Source organism: Protopterus annectens, chromosome 2.part0 (genome assembly GCF_019279795.1).
Source record: "Protopterus annectens isolate FY-2018-M chromosome 2.part0, PAN1.0, whole genome shotgun sequence".
Classification (NCBI taxonomy): Eukaryota; Metazoa; Chordata; order Ceratodontiformes; family Protopteridae; genus Protopterus; species Protopterus annectens.
The window spans coordinates 412,171,742-412,194,697 of record NC_056728.1 but is presented as its reverse complement, the minus strand read 5'-3'; the positions used below and the strand labels follow the sequence as shown (position 1 = coordinate 412,194,697).

Genomic DNA, 22,956 nt, shown 5'->3' with positions numbered 1-22,956 from the left:
TGACAGCTTAAAAGGATGGGGAATTCTTTCTCGAACATACCTTTCTTCTGCAACCTCCCTTTAAGTCCCATAGAATCTCAGTATCATCCTAGAGGCTCTGACCCAACCTCCATTTGAGGCAGACTCTTCCACTGACTTGAAATTCCTCTCCTGGAAGACCATGTTTCTGGTAGTTGCACTTCTGCTAGAAGGATTTCAGAGTCGCATTCCCTTTCCTCCAAATTACCATATCTCAGCCTTCACAAAGAAAGGGAATCACTCAGAATGAAGCCATCATTTATGCCCAAAACAGCCTCATAATATTTGTAAAGTGTCCACATGCAGGTAGAGACAACAGCCTGAAATATCCACAGTCTCTGTCACTTCAATTACGAATTCCAATTCCAGTAGGGTATAAAAAGTTATTTATTCAGCTAGCAAAAGTTAGCGCTTTCACCAAAAAGGCTTTCAAATTTGAAGTGACAGAGACTGTGGATATTTCAGGCTGTTGTCTCTACCTGCATGTGGACACTTTATATTTTATCAGTATTTTTATACTTGGATGCAGGAGAGTTAATCCCTTATTGGTTTGCTGTGCTTTGATTTGTCATAATATTTGTGTTAACTAAACTTTACACCTTCCTGGCTTTTTTTTTTATTAACTATTCCAACAAAGAGCAGTACTTGCTTTACACCTTAAATGCTCTCAGTTATGCTTTTATTTATATTGGACTAAAGCAGTCAAAGACAGCCAGTGGTTTATTTTTATGCACCCTGTAGGCTAGGGCAAAAGGTTTACAAAGTAGCATTGTTCAGACATATTATAGTCTGCATAACATTTATGTATCAGTCTAACTGCAGAACTGTTGGCAAAACCAAAGACTCGGTCCACACAATCCACTCCACTGCAATTTTTACAACCTTCTTCAAGAACTCCTCAGTTGAGGATATTTGTGCAGCAGCATCTTGGACAAGGTTGCAATGTTGTTAAACATTCTAAACTGTATTTAATCTCCAGGTCAAGGTCCTCTTTTGGGGTTGGCATTCTCAGGGTCATCCTGCTGTGATTCCACCTAGGAAAGTAGATAGCTGTGGAATCTGTCCCAATGTTTGAAGTGTACAAATGAGGTAAGATGTGCTTAGCATAACACTAGATCTTTATTAACCTTAGACCATCTACTTCAACAACATGCCCTCCATTCCCCATTCAGATCCCCACACCTCCTCACTTTGGATGAACCCAGTAGATTTATTCCGAAGCCCATCTGCGAGCACACCTTTATTTCCTATCATGCAGTTAGGCAACAAACTTGATCTGAAGAAACAATGGGAGACAGGTGCATTATGGGAGTAGGGAAGGAAGACAAAAGAGCACAAGTGTTTTGAAGAGAGTGATCAGTTGCTGAATTGGATTTGCCTATTGGCAAATAACCCAACATTCAAAGTTGTTAACTAAGGATAATAAAGCTCCAGCATTATAGTAAGTACATAACTTCTGTATTGTTGAAAACAGTACATTAGTAGCAGGAATCGTCCCTCCCTCTATTCCCAATTATTTTATTTTATTTATTTTACATTTGTTGACCGGGCTAGTCTAACTGGATACATGTCCATTTTCAATAAAGGCCCGAGGAGAAAAGCTCCACTGTAACAGTCTAAGGTAACACACTAAGAAAAAAATGTATACAAGAGGATAACTAAACTACTAAGCAGGAGTTGGCAACTAATTAGCATACAAAACAACAGAACAGCAATTAGTGAATCAAAAACACACAGCAACAACAGCAGTATTTAAATACAGAATTGAAATTTTTTTATAGCATCTGGACTTGGACTTGACCTATCATGAAGAAAAAAAGAACTAAATACTACCTGTGCAAGGCATTAGGTAGTGCAAAGTAAGTAGAGGTGATAGGAGGTAAAACATAAGCAAAGTAAGTAGCGGTAATAGGAGGTAAACTCATAAGAAAGAGGAAGTCACAAGCTGAAGAGAGTCAAGGGGAACAATTGTAGTGATGGGAGCAGTGATATAAGCTAGATGGAGACAAGGCAGTGTGAGAGAAGGAGAAGTAATACTTGTCCAGATGATGGGTGTGTACAGTGCAGATAGAGGTAATGGGAAAAGAGGTAAAAAGATGTGGAAGTAGGAAACAAGAGTCAGTCAGGAGAAGAGCAAGGGCAGAGCCAGTGTGATTTGAGGTGGGTCTTTAAATGTTTCTTGAAAAGGGGTGTTGAGGTCAAGGTAGTAAGTTCACTAGTGAGCTTGTTCCAGTGTGTACCCACAGCATTTGAGAAAAGGGAGTCACCTGCTTTGTTCTGAGATTTACATGTGGCTACTAGAAGTTTATTAGCTGATCTTAGGGTAGTGAGATTCTTATAGGGGGAAATAAGAGTATTAAGAATAGGTGCATTAGAAGGGAAATGGAGTATCCTGTGGGTAATAGTCAGTTGTTGAAGTAGAATGAGATTTTGTAGTTCAAGCCAACCTAGCTGTCTGAGATTTAAGCAATGATGAGTCTGATATGGGCACCTGTAGCAAACCTGATAATGTTGTGGTAGGATGAGGCTAGTTTTGACAGGTTTGTTTTTGATAGGTTAATAAAGGTTGGAGAGGCATACAGTAGTGTTGAGATGAGATGTGTTTGAGCTAAAGATATCCTAGTCTCTGGTGTGAGAAATTGTTTGTCTATAGAGAGCACCTATTTTTTTGTTAACTGTTTTTATAGTTAGATTGATGTGAGCATCAAAGTTTAGTTGATTATCTATTGTGACACCAAGCAGTTTTGTGGTGCTGTCGGGTGATATAAGCATGCCATTGTTAGAGACAATAGTAAACAAAATTGGGATGGACTTATAAGTTGGAGTAAACAATAGTAACTTTGTCTTTTTAGGATTAAGGAGACAGATGTGTTTGAACCAATTTTCTGCTGCAGTAAAAACATTTTGGGTACATGAATGTAGTTCAGCAGGAGACGTTGCAGTGCAGATGAGTGTAGAGTCATCTGCATACTGAATGCAAGTGGAGGATGGGAGGGAGGTATTCAGGTTATTAATAAAGATGGAGAAGAGGAGGGGACCTAGAATAGTGCCTTGTGGGACTCCAATGGAGACTGGGAGCTGGGAGGATAAATGACTGTCCCAGAGAACTGCTTGTTGTCTATTTGACAGGTAGGAGTTGAGCCACTGAATAGCCATTGTGTCAAGAGAAAGGGATTTAAGCATATCAATCAGAAGATGGTGATTTACCATATTGAATGCTTTCGAGAGGTCAAGAAATAATGCAGATGAGTATAGATTATTGTTGCGATTTTTGTTGATGGAGTCTGTGAAGTAGAGAAGGGAAGTGGTGGTACTATGGAATGGTCTAAAACCGTGCCGTGAGTCAGCAAGTAGGTTATTATGGAGAAGGTGCTCTAGAAATTGTTGGTGGACACATCGTTCCATGATTTTAGCTAGAGGAGAGAGTAGGGCTATAGGACGGTAGTTTGAAAGTTCAGTTGTATTTCCCCCTTTATGTAAAGGGATGATATGGGAGATTTTCCAGAGAGATGGAATAGTGGATTCTGTTATGGTTCTGTTTATTAAGATGGAGACTGGGAATACTAGTACCTCTGCAGCTAGCTGCAGATATTCTGCTGGCAGTTTGTCTGCTGAGGGGGTACAAGGTTTAAGTTTTCGGAGTTGGTTGTAAATGAAGGTTGTGGATACTGTGTTCAACTTTGAAGAGGGTGTTTTACTATTAGGAGGGTTAAGTCCAAGGGTTGTTGGTGGAGTTAAAGTGTTGGCAAGAGAGGTGACTGTTTCTGAGAAGAAGTTATTGAAGGTGTCAGCAATTTTATTAGGAGGGGTCTGAGATAGGTTGGCAGGGGTGGGTGTTTTTGAGTTTCCAGGGTATAGGAGTTTCTCGATTCCAGACCAAAATTTTTGAGGGTTCTGTTGGGGGTTTTGTTGAAATTTAAAGTAGACGTGATTTTCTGTGGTTTGTAATTTGCACATTTGCATCCACTAACCATGATTCTTGTCAGACAGACTCATTTTCTGGGTACTTTAATCTCATATGTTGTTCGGTAATTTTTTATGCAGGGGTGTTTAACTTGACAGTTGTTATACAGAATCTCTCACTGTACAGAAAGCAAAAGCATATTTTTTGTTTTCCTGTAAATATATGGATATCCCAGCTAGTTGATCAAATTCCAACTCCAGAGGCCCAATAAGTATCGGATGCAATGGAGATTTATGTTGGGAACTGCCAGATTTAGGAAGCAGCAGCTAGGAAGAACATTTGGGGTTAACTGGAATGTTGTGAAGAGAACTGAAAAAAATGTTGACTTATAACCCATAAACTAGGGAGTGTAACTTAGAAGATCATATTAAGCTCAACAGAACTTTTGTCATTTTGTAAGGCTGAGGAGCATGTATAAGCAAATCAGTACTCCTGGGTCACCCATGAGACACTTATTTTAGTTTTTCGTGGCTGACAAAGACTAGGAATACATTCTTCTGGTTGAGCTGTGATTTACTTATCTTTTACATGACTACATCCCTAAAAAATAATGATATTTTGTTAACTTTAATCACTTTTAGTGATACTGCAATTCATTAAGGTGTTTCTTGACCCAAAAGGGAAAAGCCTGTACTCCATTACTGACTTCAAGAAATGTTAAATATTTGTGTGGAATATTGACTCACGTAACTACTAAACATCTGTAATAACTAGCAGCAGAAGCAATTATCTGTGCATTGGAATTTGGATAAAAATGAAATTCAATGCTTCACATCCTAAAATAATGCATATAATGTGGACTATGTACCTGTCAGCTGGGGAACCACTGTATGGAAGATGTTTGTAGCTTTTTTGTGACCCTGCATTGTTTGCTTCAGAATGGAGGATTGTTTTATGTCTAATCTTCATGCCTTTTCTGTTTAATGTTGGATTCTGTTTTAACATGTAATTTGATATTGTAAGCGGTCAGTTGACCTTTATTTCCTGCTCGACTTAGCTCAGGATGCAGCATCACATGTACTAAGTTAAAGACCTTATAAATATTTCTTTAATATCCACTTGTTTCTTCCCCTCTTTAATAAAGGTGCACGGACAGACTTGAAAAATAATGAGAAGAAAACTGCTTTGGCTATGGCAACTAATGCGCAGTGTGCTTCATTGCTGAAAAAGAAACAGCCATCAGGTATGTGGCATAATCCCAGGGTTACTTCTACCTGCCATATGTATGCATCTTTACAAAATGTATTTTGTTTGTTTGGAAATACAATCCGGTATAGAAGAAGCAGATTATTTAACCAACTAATAACAATCGACATGGTGTTTTTTGTTGGAAAAGAATGGACTGCTCAGAGATGTTCAGTATAACGCCTTATATGTTCTTCGTGTTTCACTGTTGCAGTCATCACATTTGTGTTATCCTGCCAGGGGTAGCCCTCAGTCGGCCCGAATACCAGAGGCTTAGTATTTCTGCGGCGGTTGCTGTCGCTCCAGGACTGACGTCCGGTTGTCAGTGGTATAGAAACAAGCAGCCGACTCCATTACATCAGTCTTTCTTGCAGAGGAGCCCAAAGCAGAGGCAGTTCGCACGAGTGCTGGTCGGCCGCTACCTCAGTTTTCATTTCCGAATTGAAGTGAAGCAGCTGATAAGGAAACTAGTTAAGGTGAATGCTTGAGTGATCAGGCTATTCAGAGCAATGTGTTAATGATCAGTTATATTACACATTTTTAAAGGTTAAATATAAATGCTTTGAAAATATTTAAGCACAGATTCTTCCCCACACTGATTTTTTTTACAACCAAAGTAATGGATATGAAAATAAAGCAGCTAAATTCGTAATCTAATTATGTCATTTTCATTCTTCCTCAACGTAAGGGTTCAGATCCGACTCAGCCACATATTCCAGAGTTCGGATCCAGCTTTCAAGTTCCTCCCTCTACCCATAATGCTGTATTCCATCCCCATTGCCTCAGATTTGTTTGCTGCCATTGCGAACAGATGCAGGTTCCACTCTCAGGTTTTATTAGACACATTTTTGTGAGTTAGTAAAATTTGTGGATTTACCTTTAACTTTATCATAGCTTATCTATCCTCCTTCCTACTGTTTCTCACTTGAAGTTGGGACTTTCAGCCTCTTTTTTCATACTGTTATTGCTAAATAGTAATTTTTTGTTACCTTTGTTGGTAGATCAGCTTACCCTTTTTCACTCCAGGGTATTTCTTAAGATTAACATTGTTGTTAATTGACTCCCTCTTTTTTCCCTTTAAAAAATATATTTTATTGTAGTTTATTCATGTTGTTTTTCCTTTTGGGGACATGTCAGATAAACCAACAGATTTTAAGAAATACATTTCTTGTGGGCATAAAATCCTAAATTCATTGCCCACAAGGAGTGCATGTACTGTCTTGGGGCTGGGCACTTGGACACTGCTTGTAAGCTCTGCCTCACCTTTAATCCAAGAGCACTAGCCGATAGACGCAACAAGCTTATTCTGAGGCTACTACTGCCTGCTACATCTTCTTCAGGGGCTTAAACCCCCCTCCAAATCTAGTAAGTCTGCTCTTCTGGAAGAAAGGAAATGCTGTCCTCCATAGTCTCGTAGGTCTTTGTCGGAGCCTCCTTTAAAAAACAGAAACATTTTGGATCCAACACTATTGGATCCTAAGACTCAACAGTCAGGTCAAAAGCTATCAGATCCTAAGGCTTCATCTCCTTCAGTCATTACTGTAAGTCCTGCAGTACCACCTTCAGATCCTAGGTCTTCTGATCCAAAGCTGGGTACTTTGTTTAGGAATACTACTCCAGAATTTACTATTAAGCCAATTTTGACCACTCTGACTTCTCAGTTGTTTCAGACTCCAAAGAAACATTCAAGGCCCCCGTACACTACGTTCTCTAGTTCCTCCAGAAGGTTATCAGAAGTGGATGTGGATAGGATGGTGCAAAAATTTGTCCAAGCTCAAATCCATATGGTGGTTTTACCAGCTCCATCCCCACTGGATCCGTGAGTATGCCTACCATGTTAAAAAATGTCTTCTCTCCTTCTCTGATCTGTCCAGTTTTTTCAGAGTGCCAGGATCCGAAATTGAGCAGAAATCTGGTATCAGATCTAAGGAAGGCTTCTTCCTCCACTCTGACTATATCCTTCACTAGGTCTGGTATGATATCCGTGGATCAGAACAGGACCTGGAGCCAAAGTGTCAGCATCTGATCCGAGAGAATAGGTTTGGCTCTGATTTTATTGGATCCGTACCTTCCCTAAAAAGCCTCAGCCCTCAACAGTTTGGATCCAGTTCAACTGCTGAGGCACAAATCCAGCAAGGCGGGTTGAAGCCTCTTTGGGCCCGTCGGCTTTTGAGGTGATGGAAAGGGCTTTTTCTCTCCAAAGAGATTCACCCTCTCATGTTTTGGATCCTACCCCTTTTCTTTCATAGATTCTGAGCTCTGAGACAGTCAGACCTAGTCCACAGCGACAGCCAATTCCAATAAGTGTCCAGCCAGTTCCAGTAGAGGAACTTTCCCTTTCTCCGGCACCTCACCTGTACACCCCATGGAGGAGGTACATCAGAAGAGAATGTGCAAAAGGCAACACATTGACAACCCCAATGGAGTCTCTCATGGAGGATACCGATTTTGATGGAGAGGGGTTCCACCGAATGACATCTCCTTTTTAGAAATCCTAAAACAAAAAGGTGGCTGGTCTTCCTAAACCCCTTCACCAGAAGATTCAGTATTTTTGGAGACTTTTGGTTCTGGCCCATCTACATCTTGGGTTACCTTGCCGGCAGATGAACTTATTGATTTTATTTCCCACCAGGCTTGAAAAGAACTAGATACTGTCAAACCCACTCCCAAAAGACCCAATAAACTTTTATCCCCACCAGCAGATAGACCTCACTGAAGCAAAGGAGTCCCATGTGATGCTTTGATAGTGGCAGCAACCACCAAGAAAGAGCTATTGGAAAATAGCTCTTCTGTCTATCTGCCAAATAGGGAGTCTAAGGCATTGTACAGATTTGGAAAGAGAGTCTTTGCCTTGGCAACCTTTGTTCTGAGGTCACTAAATTACCTGGCACACTTTACTAGGCTTCAGAGAGATTTGACCAAAGAGTGTTCACATACTGAGTCAATGTCTGCTGAGGACTTCAAAAGGACATCCTTGCAACTGGCCACTCTTATCCATATCAAACTCTTTGATGACGTTGATATCTCACACAGCTGAAGGAACCTCACATGCAGCCAATTCAGGCATTGCCATAAAGAGACATGCCTGGATGCAGCTGTGCGACTTTGCAGATCATTTTAAGACCTTCTTTATCAATGCCCCATTCAGTGGCACTTCCTTAGCCGCAGTGAACAAGATGGAAAGACTCTGCCTGCAGTGGGAATCAAGTTTTCTGTGCTTTCATAGGTTCATAGGTAGGTACTAGGCTATTGGTCCTAAGGCCTATATAAGCCTAGCCAAATGGTACCCTGGCTTTTGCCACCCAAGAAAATTATTTTCCTGTGCCCCTGTCAAGCAGAGCCACAGAAGTGATCCCCGGGGTGAATTTCCTATCTCCCATTCAATCATCAAGTTTTTTCTTGGAGTGCTAATGAGGAGCTTTGTTTGATATAGATAGGTAGTTTGTTCCAGAGTATGGGAAGTCTCTGAAACAGGAATCTATCCCTCCAGCATGTTCTGTTTATTGTGGTGACAAGGTTTAGGTCCCTAGAGCATGTAGCTCGATAGGATTGGGATTTCTTTACGTGGAGCATGTCCAACAGCACTGCGTTTGACAAAGCTTTGTATGTTAGGCAGAGATCGCCTCTGAGTAGGCGATATGTGACAGAGTAAAGCTGGAGTTTTTTGAGACAATCTGTGTAGGGCATCTGTTTGAGGCCGGTAATCCTCTTTGTGAGGTATTTCTGTGGCCTTTCCAGTTGTTGTAGATGTCTTGTGAGGTACATACCAAAAGGGGCGTTGTACTGTATAATGGGTCTAATGAGTGATGAGTAGAGGGGAACAATGACCTCTTTTTTTCTGGATGAGAAACCTTTTGTGATGAGGTGTGCCATGTAGAAGGATTTCCTGACTACTGTGGCAATGTGATTATCAAAGGAGAGACTACTGTCCACCTGTGTCCCAAGGTCTGTTATCACACTTTCGGTGTTAAGTAGACTACCGCCTATGTGGTAGTTCATGAGTACAGAGTTTTTACCAAAAGAGATGACAATGCACATTTTGGCATTGAGCTTGAGGCCATGGCTTTGACACCAGGCATCTGTCTCAGTGAGGCCCTTTTGTAGGATGTCCACATTAAGAGATTTGATTATGGCTCCTAGTTTGCAGTCATCTGTGAACTTTGTTAGCCAAAGATCTTTTGTGTTGGCATGTATTTCAAAGAAGTAGATACCAAACAGGAGAGGACCTAGGACTGAACACTGTGGTACTTCACTTGTCACTGGTCTGAAGTTGGATATAGAGTCTGCTACTTTCACAGTGTGGGTTCAGTCAATAAGCCAGCTAGCAACCCATCTTGTGATATATGGATTTATACCTAGTTTAGTGAGTTTGTCTATAATTCCAGAGTGGGGGATGGTGTTGAAAGCCTTGGTGAGATCTAGATAGGATGTGTGTACCATCTTACTCTCATCTACAGCTTTGGTGACTGCTTCAGAGAAGTCTATCAGGTTTAGGAGACATGGTCTGCCTTTTACAAACCCGAACTGGGTAGGGTCCTGAGTTTGGAGATTACCAATGTCATTGTTTATAAGTTCCTGTCAAAGAAATCCGAGAGGCAGTAAGATGTGGTTCCAAAAATCTCGGGGACCTTTCCAAGATCCATGCAATGATGATTCCTCCAAAGGCAGAGGAGGGAATTTTAATGGTAGACATCGTCCTAGAGACAGATGATGTCCACAGAACTAGGGCTTCAGAGATGGTTTTCCAAATAGGCCTTTTCAATGCTTCTGAAGTGGTGCCCAACTGTCCAACTCTGGAGGCAGTGGGGGGAGTCCATTATCTTTGCTCCCAGATGCCTAGGCAAGTGTAACAGAAGAAACATGGATGCTAAGGGTAACATCCATGGGTTATTACATACCATTTTTCCTTCTTCCATCCTGGAAAAGAAAGAAAATTCCAGATTTTCCACCCAGTCAAAGGAAGGCAGCAGCACAAGAAATCCAAAAGCTGCTAGACAAGTTATCCAGAACGTCCCTCCAGACCCAATAGGATTCGGAACATATTCACACTTCTTTTTAGTGAAAAGAAAACTGAGGACCTCAGACCCATTTTGGAGCTAAGCAATTTGAATCAGTGCATGAAGAAAGCAAAGTTCTGAATGGTCACGGTACAGTCTGTCCTAATTTTTCCTCACAAGGACGATTGGATGTGCTCAGTAGATCTTCAGGATATGTACTGTCATTTCAAAATAGACAGGTGATCCAGAAGACATTTACACTTTCAGTTAGCAGCCAGTTATTACCAATTCAGAACTCTGCCCTTTGCGCTCACCACAGCTCCCAGGGTGCTTACCAAATGCATGGCAGTTGTGGCAGCTCATCTGAGGCTGAAACAATTCTAGGTATTTCTATATCTAGATGACTGGCTCCTCACCACCCTCTCCAAGCATCTTTTTTTGCATGGCAGGGACTATTTACTCCAAATTTGCAAATTATTGGGTATAAAAATAAGTCATGCCAAGAGAAACCCAACACTAGTCTAGAGCCTGGAGTTCATTGGTTCAGTTCTAGGTACGACAACACAAGTAACATCTTTACGTCATTGTTGTATTTCCACTATCGGAAGCCAGGTTCCTCTTCTCCTTGTCCATCCATCTCCTTTGGCAAGGTCAGTACTTCAAGCATTAGGTTCCATGGCAGCATTCATAGTACTACTTCCTTTGACACTTTTCTTTGTGCAGGTTCTTCAATGGACTATAGCTGTACAGTGGTCTATTCTGTATCAACCCCTATCCTTTCCAGTCAAGCTCACCCCAGTTTGCAAGCAACACATCCATTGGTGGATACAATCGGATGATCTTCCTCTAGGCAGAACCTTTGTTCTACCAACCCTGATGACCACAGTGACCACGGATGCTTCTCAGCTGGGGTGGGGGACATTTCTTGGGAAGAATGGTCCAAGGCATGTGGCCTCGCAAGAGACCAAGTTGCATACCAATGTTCTAGAGATGAGAGCAGTCCTATTAGTGTTGCAGGCTTTTCAAGATGCTCTCCCTTTAGGGTCTATTGCAGTTCAGACTGATAACAGGTCTGTAGTGTGGTACATCAGCAAACATGGAGGAACTCTATCTTATCCCCTTTGCAGAGAGGCCATGAGGGTCTGGAAATGGGCGATCTCATCAGACCATTTTCTAATTGTGGCACACATGTCAGGAAAGGCAGTGTACTAGCAGACAAACTAAGCAAGTTCATTTTGATGCCTAATGAGTGGTCTCTCAATCAATTCGTGGGGGAAATGATCTCCTGTCACTGGGGCTGCTACCTCTTTGCAACCCTCACAACAAGTGCAACAGGTACTTTGCTCTTATTCCGCCCAGGAGGAGTCACCGAGAGATGCTGTAGTCCACACTTGACCCTCGGGTCTCCTTTATGCTTATCCCCCTTGCTATTGATTCCCAAATTTCTGCAGAAAGCAAGTAGGCTGAAGAGCTCAGTAATCCTCATTGACCCTTTCTAGTCTCGGCAAATATGGTTGCCCTTCTTACAGTCTCACTTTAGTTGTCCTCCATGGATGCTGGAGCCAACTCTGGGTCTCCTGTCTCATCCATCAGGGATCCAACATCCCAAAATACAGGCCCTCAAACTAACTGCATAATTTCTCCACTTCAGTAATGGTTGGGCTGCCCAGGCTCTCTTCTCTTTTATGTGATATTACTTTGGCTTTTCAAAAAGAATCTACCAAAAAAGTGTAAAACAGCAAGCAGAAAAGATTCTCCCTTTGGACTTTGAATAATGAACATGATGCTTTCTCTGCCCTATTTTCTGTGATTCTCCAATTCTTGGCTACTCTTTTTAAAGAAGGAGTAAGTTTCCCTACAATTAAACTTCATCTGGCAGCAATTTCTCATTTTCAGACTGGAAACGTAAAATTTTCCCTTGCTTGTCTAAATTATGCAAAGCTTTCCTGAAAGGTATTTTTCTTCTAAGACCTCAAATAAAGGATCCCTCACTACCTTGGGATATGACAGTTGTGCTGCAAGGCCTAACGCAGAAAGCTTTTGAACCTTCAGCAAAATCTGATTTGAAATTCCTGTCATGGAAAATGGTCTTCTTAGTAGCCATTACTTCTGCAAAGGAAATATCTGAACTCCAGGCTGTTTCTTCAAAAATTCCTTACATCATTTTTCATAAGAATGAAAAATGATGGGTATTCAATTAGCAATTGCATTAAATCCTAATCAGAAAGTGCCGACCTAATGAAAACGCTAGTGGTCATTTGAATACTTATAATACACTGCTTACATTGCAAGATTTTTGCTCTGGTGTAAACTCTGTCCTGGAATAGAACTGTAAAGTACAGGCATTGGACACTTTTATACAGCATCCACTTTTCTGGTGCTCTGTTTTCATATAACAAAATAGTAATGAGTATTGTTTCCTAAATATAAATAAAGAAAACTATGTTCAGTTAGGATTGCTGCAAGTTTTTAATAGCATACATACATAGTGTATAATAAGCCCGCGGTGGTGGTGCTGCGGTAGCGTTGTCGCCACACAGTAAGACGCTGTCCGGTTCGATTCTCAGTTAGATCGTCTTCTGTGTGGAGACATGCGTGAATGGGCGTACCTTTGTTGAAGGTTGTGCGTCAGGGCTGGTAACTCAGCACGTAAAAATCAACTACCAATCATTAGCAGACCGGAGTTCCACTGTGGTGACCTCTAACCGGGAAAAGCCGAAAGACACAAACAGAACATACATAGTGTATAATATGAAATGGGACTTTTGATTTTATATGGAGTACTTAAATGTAGAAACTGGTGTTTACGTATGTAAAGCAGAATGTATGCTGAAGGGTTTTTATAGTATTACACAGCATGTTAGCGATGGTGTGTGTGTGTGTGTGTGTGTGTGTGTGTGTGTGTGTGTGTGTGTGTGTGTGCGTGCGTGCGTGCGTGTGTGTGCACATTGGATAAAAATCTATTTGTATTGTACCTTTCATTTCAGATGACAGCTTCTTACATGTGTGTGCTGTGTAGTATTCATAGTAAAATGACAGCTGTGGCATAGACACATTTTGTTTTGCCAGTGTATATTTTTCTCCCTACAAAATATTTACATATAAAAGAATGATGGTTCTGTTTCTTTTCTTCTGTTGCTTTTCATTGCTGCTCATCCCTCAGTACATACCATGATAGATCTGAATGCAATCTCATGATACTTTCTTTGGATTTTTGTCATCTTACCCCTCATATTTAAGGGTTTGTCTGTGGAAATCCCACTTGCTGAAGCATTTGTAGCTTTTTGTTCTTCTCCTTCCACTGTGGTCATAAGCCTTAGTCTGTAGACACTGCCAGCAGTTTTACTGGATGCTGTCATTAGTAATTGCCTTTTTTAATGTTTGGGTCATAAACCTTGTAAGTCTTTAGGAATTCACAATTTATTTGCTTTGTAGATTCAGAGTAAAAAAAAAAGAAATACAATTGACAGAGTGATAAGAGGAGCTTACTGATTTCCTTTTTTCCCCCCACAAATTCTGAATTAAGCAATATTCTGTAGTTGAAAGTGAATTGTGTTTAAATGTGACAGAGCACAAACCACTATGACCGATGGAATATTTCAGGCATTCTTTGTAAAAGGTTTTCAAAGTAATCAGTAATTTTGAGTGCTGCCATTCTGATTAAATGCAAAGATCATGTGGCATAAAATAGCAGTGTATGATATTAATGTATTTTAAGGGCTCATGGTGCATAATGAGAGAAAGTGAAAGCCTAAAAAAATCATGTTGCTGCATCTAACCTCGTTAGGGCATTTTTGGTTAGAACAATATAAGAATTAATAATGACTACTTAGAGTCTTGTAGAGACATTAGTGCATCATAACACCTTCAAACAAGACAGTGTTGATGAAATGGTCTGTCAAATCATCAACAATACTCTGTGATAAATTTGATTAAGATTGCCACTCAAATTCCCTTTTCTGTTAATTTGTGATAAAGATAAATTTAATCATACCCTAGTTAAAGTAGTCGAAGAAAAAGCAGTTTCTACCATTTGTGTATTTATAGACTTGTGGTACGTACTAGTCTAAAACCTGTATGCCCAGTCACAAGGGTTCTCTATTAAAAGACCTTCATATATATCTTGATTGGCAGGCAGTATAGCAGAATGCGTTCAAAATCCTTTGTTATTCAAAGCTGATCTGTCAACATTGTTATTTCAGAATGTTTACTTTATCTCCCTTAGAAACTTGCAGTGATAAGGAAACAGTCTTCACTACTTTATGACATACATAATGATAGTTCAGTACAGAGCATCAGTGGTGCAGCATGTAGCACACTTGCCTTTGGTACAGAAAGCTGTGGGTTCTAATCCTGCACCAGGTAGATTGCTCGTTTGCTGGCCCCTTCTGCTTGAGTTGGTGATAACTTAAGTGGATATAAAAGATTCCACTGCACCTATTGAAAAAACATCACACACACAAATTTGTATGAATGTTTATCTTTTTCATGTCTCTACACCTCATACGAATATACAAACTTACATGTTTCTTACTTTGACCCCCATTCCTTTATCCAGAACCATAATCTAATATTGTTTAAAGCTAATGACAATATCCGATTTACATTAAACATAATTTCATTAATTATTTCATTCCATTTTACCCATGCTACGTAGAACACTTTTTGTCAGTGTCTCATTTTGCTTTTGTACTTGTGTTCTCATACAAAAGCAAAATTAGGCACTGTCAAAAAGTGTTCTATGTAGCATGGGTAAAATTTTTCTTGTGCACTTATGTTCTCGTAGTCTGCGATGGTGGTGCTGCGGTAGCATTGTCGCCTCACAGTAAGACGCTGTCCGGTTCGATTCTCAGCTAGAGCATCTTCTGCGTGGAGACATGCGTGAATGGGCGTACCTTCTTTGAAGGTTGTGCATCAGGCCTGGCAAGCCGGTATGTAAAAATCAACTGCCAATCATTAGCGGACCGGAGTTCCGCTGTGGCGACCCCTAACCAGGAAAAGCCGAAAGACACAAACAAACAAACTTGTGTTCTTGTAATTATCAAATTCAGTTATTTCCATATTTGTACTGTCATTATCCATAAAAATCACCCCCAAAATTCTGTACATTATGTATACCATAATTTAACTCTCTCACATTTCAACAAAACATGTTTTGTTGTTTCTTCTTCACCACAATACAAACATATTATTTAATTTTTCTCTTTCTAAGACATATTTGCTTTTACCAGCAGTTTCTTTATTCCTAGTTTCCATAAAAACTGTTGACAGTCAACATAATATCTGCACCATTTATTTCTTTAATTCCTCTGATTTTTCTTCTGGAATATTCTCCCATGGATGAACACAATAATATTGTTTCATATTGTTTTGTACGATATTTTTCTGTTCTTCCACTTCATCAGTCTTTATTTTCCACATATTTATCTTTTGTTGATAATTCTCTGTTTCTTCATTATGGCATTTTTACTTTCTTATTATTCCTTATTGTTTTCCCTTAATCATTAAACTTGTATTTAAATATTATTGTTACTAAATTCATATATTTTTTCATTTAAGCATTTCACAACTTTTCATAAATGTAAGGATGCAGCATATACTATTAGTTTAAGCAGTCCTAATTGTCCTCCTTCCTTATTCATGTACAGTACACCTCTTTTAATAGAATTTAATCTAGATCCCCATATAACAGAGAAAATTATTGCTAAAAATTGTCATACATTCATTCTAGGAATCATAACACTTGATGAATACACTATCTTGCCTTTAATACTGAGTTAATCAAACTTACATGCCCTTCTATTCAGTGTTGCAGTATTCCTTTCATGTAGGATGTTTCTAGTGCCAAGGAAAGATGGCCCTTGGAGGCGTATCTTAGATCTATCCCTATTAAACAACTTCCTGGTAGTTCCTTCCTTCAAAATGCTGTTCCTACTCACTCTTCTGCCCCTGGTCCCTCGCAAGCTTTCTTGGCTTCTCTGGACCACAAGGATGCATACCTGCATATACCCAACACCCCTTTGCTCTTCTTGGTGGGTTCTTTGCACTTTCAATTTACTGCCTTGCCCTTTGGTCTTTCTACTGCTCCAAGGGTATTCACAAAGTAACTTGCCCCAGCCGTTGCATAGTTAAGGCTGAAAATAATTCAAGTTTACCCTTATTTAGATGATTTGCTGTTTCTGGCCAGCAGCCTAGGCTCTTTAAATCAACATTTGAGCTTGGCCATTCCCTTTCTGCAGGCATTGGGATTCACAATAAATCTCAAAAAATCTTGTCTCACATCAAGTCAAGATCTTATGTTTCTGGGGTGCAGGTTTCGCACAAATTTGATGATGTTTTTTCTCCCTGTGGAGAAACCAACCTATCTCAGGGCATTCATGGAGGCTGTTCTGCCTCTTCCTTCTATCACAGCCAGAGAATTTCTGAGACTGCTGGGCTTTACGGCCTTCACCATTCCTATGCTACCCTTTGCAAGGCTTCACATGAGAAAGTTCCAGTAGTTTGTCAAGACATTTTGTCACAACATGCTCATCCTTTAGCTGTCCTGGTACCCCTCCTTCCCTGCTTGAAAGCAGAGTTTGCTTGGTGGATGCAATAACTCAATCAGAACCCTGGTCTTCCTCTACAGGTTCCTCAATCAACTCAGCATCTCTTCACAGATGCCTCAGACTTGGGTTGGGGAACAACCTTTGCTTCCAGGAAAGATCAGGGGTTTTGGTCCCATTCTCAAAGGAAGGAACATATCAACATCAGGAAAATGAGAGCTTTACTTCTAGCTTTACAGACCTTTCACTCCCTCTCTTCCTGCCCAAACCACTACAGATCCTCGCAGACAGTACCACAGTCCTTTAGTACATCAATAAGCAGGGCTGCACAAAATCTTATCTCCTCTGTCATTTGGCCATCAAGGCCTGGGAATTGGCTGCCTTATACAAGGTAACTCTACATGCCATGCATCTTCCTTCAGCTTAGAACTCTATGACAGATGCATTAAGCAGGTCCATGACACAATCTAATGAGTAGATGCTGCACAGGGATGTGTTCCTCGACCTAGTTCATGGGTAGGGTACTCCAGATTTAGATCTATTTGCCTACCCTATGAACAGACAGTTTTCTCGCTAATGTGCCAGAGTCCCTCATTCTCAAGTGTGGAAGGTGGATGCCTCTAATTTTCATAGAAGGGGAGATTTCTCTCTGCATTCCCCCTTCCCCTTAATTCAGAAAGTCCTGTTGAAAATTCTACAGGACAAACCGAAACTCTTGTTAATGACTCCCTTTTGGAAAAGACAGCACTGATTCCCTCTTCTTCTGCAGTTAGCCAAGGGTCATCAGTACAAGTTACCTTACCAGCTGAACCTTCTCACTCAGGAAAAGGGTCATTGCTCTACCCACATTTGCTAACTCTGCAGCTCAAATGCTAATCGATATATTTTCCATATCACACAAATGGTTTTCATTTCCTTTAATATTATATACCCAACCTTTCTGTTACTTTTTTATCAAAAGGTATCCATAAAACAGATATTTATTTTTTAGAAAATTGTATTCCAGCTATTTTAATTGTATCTACCATTCCTTAAAATCTTTATTTAAGGTCATGTCTCTTTCCTTCAAACAATCAACCAAATAGATTACAACTTCTCTCATCCAACATTCGTTTTTAGTGATTATAATTATATTGTCTGTATGTGACATCATAACTAGAATTTCAACATTTGTATGAATTGTATACTTTGTATTCATTCTTTGATTAATTTTCATAACTATTATATTCATAACTAAAGCAAATAGAACACTACTTGTAGGACATCCTTGTCTTATACCACTAGTCCTTTCTATTTCTCTACTTAACCATTTACTTAAAACGTATTATTGTTATTTTCTGTTATAAGCACTTGTTTCATTTTTTTGCCAATGTTCTACTTATCCATTATATCCCACAACATATCATGTTGTATTGAGTCATACGCTTTTTTAATATCACCTACCAAGCGTTTTTTTCCTCTTTATTTAGAATATCCTCTACTATTTTTGTCAGTCATTAATAAATCTTGACATCCTTTTCCTTTCACACCATTTACACTTCCCTCCATTATATATTGCATCTCATTTTCAAATCTTTTCTGCATTATTTTCATAAATATTTGTATTGTTCAGCACTGTTGCTCTCAATTTTTTTTTATTTTTCTCCTTTTTCTATATGGATTTTAATATTGAACTACTCAATTCTGTATAATTTAAACCTTCATTTAATCGTTCATTAAGTCGTTTTCTGCCAGTTTTCTAATTTTTTATACATTTTAAATCAAATTACATCTGGCCCAGCAGCAGCAGATTCTGCATGTAACTGTTTGAACACTTTTTCTAGTTCATGTATTGTAATTTCTTTTTCAAATTCTATTAATTTGTTCAGAAAGTCTTTTTACCTCCCATATCCTTTTGCATTGTCTTGGTTTCTTACTAAATATTTCTTCGACATGACTTTTGTCACAGTTTCCATAATTTGTTGTTGATATTTCTTTAAGTTCCCCTCTTTATCTTTCACTTCTGTCATCACACTGCTGTCCTCATTCACTGTCTTACTTATAGTGATGCCTCTTCTTTTTTCCTTGTAAAAACATCTTTGTTTATATGGTGCTTCTTTGATTTTTATCTTGATTTCTATCGTAAAGTTGTCTCCCTTTCATAATATTTTCTGTTATTCTCTGAATTCTCCAACACATCTCTAAATATTTCAACATATTCCTGTTTTTCTTTTTCTCTTTCTGACAGTGTGATTAACTGCCTTTGTATTTTCTTTTAAAGGTAATCCACCATTCAGACCAACTGTTATAAAATGCTTTCATAGTAATATGATCCTTCCATAACTGAATAATTGTTCTTTCCTTTTTCATTCCATTCCTTTTCATTTATTTGTTTTAGATGTTTTTCTGTTCATGTGTGTGTGTGTGTGTGTGTGTGTGTGTGTGTGTGTGTGTGTGTGTGTGTGTGTGTGTGTGTGTGTGTGATGTTCATCGTGCATACAGCTGCAGTCATCACACTTGGGTTATCCTGCCGTCAGGCGGGTCCTCGGTCGGCCGAATTCCAAAGTCTAGGTCTGGCGTCGGTTGTCGTCGCTTCTTCCCTGACGTCAGTATGGCAGGGGTATAAAAGAGGCAGCCGACGCCATTTTCTTCAGTCTTTCTTGCCGCGCGGTGACCGAAGCAGAAGCAGTTCACAAGTGCGGGTCGGCCAGCTCCTGAGATTTACGAACAGTATTTCAGCCGAAGTCTTCTTTAAAGCTAAGTACCCCGTTGGGGAAACTTTTCTTGCCTCAGACCGATGTCAGACAAAGTTAATAATTGCATTTCTTGTGGGAAGCAAATACCGCATAAGGATTTTCACTCTTACTGTATACCTTGCTTAGGGCCAGACCACAACGTCTCGGCCTGCCGTTTTTGTGCTAGGTTTAACAAGCGCACTATTAAGCGCCGGGCAGAGTTCGCCCTTCATTTTTTTGGCAAAAAATTCATGTCGTCGGATGCTCCGACGCCAGTTTTAGGCAAAAGATGCAAGGATAAGGATAGGCATCCGAGGCTTGCACCGAGTACTGAGATCACGCTTAGGCCGACTACCGGTTCTCAGCGAGGCGCCTATGCAGCCCTTGACTACTGATGAAACTATTTTACCGGCGACTTCAGTACCCGAGGCCACAGGATCCTCGGTCTCCATTCCCACTGCAGATACCGACACCACTCTTGGCGGGGAAACCGAAAGTTTAGCGAGGCCTGCCATTTCTGAAGGCGTTTTCAGGCCTACCACCTCCTCTTTTAAGTTATACACTAAGTCTAAAGCTGCAATGAAAATTAAAAAAACAAGGGCCTCAGACCCCCTCTCAAGGCCCCATGCCTAAAAAACAGATGCTTAAAATGGCTGAGGATTTGATTACTCTCATCAGGGGTTCTCAACCCCCCTCAGACAAAAGACCCAGGTTGGAGGAAGACTACCCTTCCTCAGACCAGGCTTCTATTACTTCAGACCATTCTGAGGACCAGGATTACACCTATTCCCCATTTGAAGACTCGGACGCTGAGGAGTCTATTCCCTCGGTCTGCCCCCCTGAGGACTTCTCTTTTGGGGAAACCCTGCATACACTGAGAGAGCACTTCCACTGGGAAGGCCAAGATTACTCAGATTCCAAGAAAAGGCTCAGGGAATTTTTACTACTTCCCCAGCATAGGCCCCTGGCTATTCCTCCTGTCTTAGATATTCTGGATGATGTGTATGCAGAAGCCAGTCTTAATCCAGACTCATTACCTCCAGCCCCTGTTAAACCAGACAGATATTACCGGGTCCCTGATTCTTACCAGTTCCTTTATAAAAGCAATACCGCTGACCCAGAAACAATTTCACAGTGTCCCAAGGGGATTAAGGCCTCTACTGCTAAAAACCTTTGCCTTCAGAGAGAGATTCTAGAGCATTAGAAAGGTGGGGGAAAAAGGTGTATACATCAGCCACTTTAACCATGAGGGCATTAAACTGTCAATTTCATATGTTAAATTACCAACAGTTCTTGCTGTCTCAGCTGAAAGGCAAAATGACACAAACAGAACAACCGGACTTGAAAGAGTTGCAGGATTTGTTGCATGGAGCAGAACAAGTGGGGAAACGTACCTTGCAGTGTGGTTTTGATGCTTTAGATGCCTCATGCAGAGCCGCTGTCACAGGGTCTGTCATACGTAGGCATGCTTGGCTCAAAGAGCAAACCTTACCAGATCATGTCAAAGCAAAGTTATTAGATGCACCACTACAAAAAGATGTATTGTTTGGTGTTACAGCTGAGGAGGTACTAAAGAAAATGGAGGAAAAAGCGAAATCTATGCAAACAGTTAAAGATTTCTTGCAGGTGCAGCCTCCACGCTTCAGCAGAAACTGGCCTTCAAAAAATTGGTCCTTTCCAGCCATGGACAGACCCCAAAGGGGCAGATACAGACGCCCAAGGGGTAGAGGACAACCTCAAGGATCTTACAGAGCTAGACAGTGGCAAACACCAACCCCCAGAGGTGGAGAAGACAGACCACAGTCATTTAGAAAACAGATGCAATGACTTTCCCCTATGCTTGCCAAACAAAGATATAATGGCAGCACCTTTGGGCGGAAAACTGGCCTTATTTTCAAAAAAATGGCACATTGTTACACAGGACAAATGGATTCTGGATATTATAGACAGAGGCTACAGGTTCCACTTTCACACCCTTCCAAAAATGAGAGGCATGCCAAACCTGCCACAAAATCAATGGGCAGAGGCACAAAGGCAAATTTCCGCTCTCATGGATATGAAAGCAATTCAAGAGGTACCTGCAAAAGAACAAGGTCAAGGTTTTATTCAAGACTATTTCTGGTACCAAGGAAGGACAAAGATTGGAGACCCATCTTAGACCTATCTATTCTAAACACATATCTAGAGGTACCAAAATTCAAGATGCTCACATTACAGCAGCTTCTTCCCATGGTGGGCAAGGAGTCTTGACTGGTAACGTTGGACCTCAAGGAGGCATACCTGCATGTCCCTATCAGACAAGATTGCAGAAGATACCTCAGATTTCTTGCAGGTTCAACCCATTACCAATTATCTGCATTGCCCTTTGGCTTATCTACTGTGCCCACAGTGTTTATGAAATGCCTGGCATCAGTAATTGCCTTCTGCAGACAACGAGGAATCCAAATCTACCCATATCTGGACGATTGCCTGATCCAAGCAGACAGAAAGGACCTTCTATTGCAACATCTGGCGTTTGTAATAAATCTGTTAAACTGCCTGGGGTACACAGTGAACAAAAATAAATCAAAACCAATACCTTCTCAACAGATAATTTTCCTGGGTGCCAGCTTAAATACAACAACCTAGATGGCCTACCTCACGCCAGACAAACAAGGGCAGCTGTCTCAATACTACAACAAAATGGCAACTTTAACCAGGCTAACTGCAAGGAAAATCCTGCAGGCTCTGGGGTTCATGGCATCTTGCATCCTACTAATACCATTTGCAAAGCTGCATATGAGGTAACTACAATGGTACCTAAGAAACATATGGTCTCAGCACAGCCACAGCTTGGAAACAATTATACCACTCATTCCATGCCTTCAAAAGGAATTTTTGTGGTGGGCTCAAGCATGCCAAAGAAACACAGGTCTCCCTTTCTGTTTACCACAAGCAACTCAAATCATCACAACAGACATCTCAGACTACGCCTGGGGAGCACACATGGCAGGTCAGTGTATTCAGGGAAAATGGTCCCAAAAAGAGATGCACCTACACATCAACCAAAAGGAGATGCTAGCCGTGCAAAATGCTCTTATGACCTTCAAAGACCTACTGCATCCAGGCCATCTATTAATAAGGACAGACAACACCACAGTCATGTGGTACATAAACAAACAGGGGGGAACACATTCATACCCCCTGTGCAGGCAAGCCATGACCCTGTGGAACACAGCACTGGAATTACAAATTCAACTACAGGCACAATTCCTGCCAGGGAAGGAAAACACACTGGCAGACAACATAAGCAGAAAAATGACCCACATGAATGGAAGTTGCATCCTCAAGTCTTCTCAAAGATAACTCAGGCATGGGGACAGCCAGACATAGATCTATTTGCTACCCACAGAAATTACCAGTTGGAAAAATTCTGCTCAAGGACCTATCATCCACAGGCCTGGAAAGTGGACGCACTCTTTCTTTCAATTGGACAGCATTGACAGTCTGTGCCATCCCGTCTCTACCTCTACTGGCCAAAGTCCTACTAAAAA

The 22,956-nt window shown here is 40.6% G+C and overlaps 1 protein-coding gene across 1 annotated transcript in view; it reads left to right on the top strand.

The window, feature by feature from the left end:
• Positions 1–22,956, top strand: part of OSTF1 (osteoclast stimulating factor 1) — a 625,847-nt gene that overhangs the window by 582,205 nt on the left and 20,686 nt on the right. Inside the window, exon 9 of the mRNA XM_044060847.1 lies at positions 5,067–5,165. Coding sequence (XP_043916782.1) covers positions 5,067–5,165 — 99 coding nt within the window. The remainder of the gene's footprint in view (positions 1–5,066; positions 5,166–22,956) is intronic.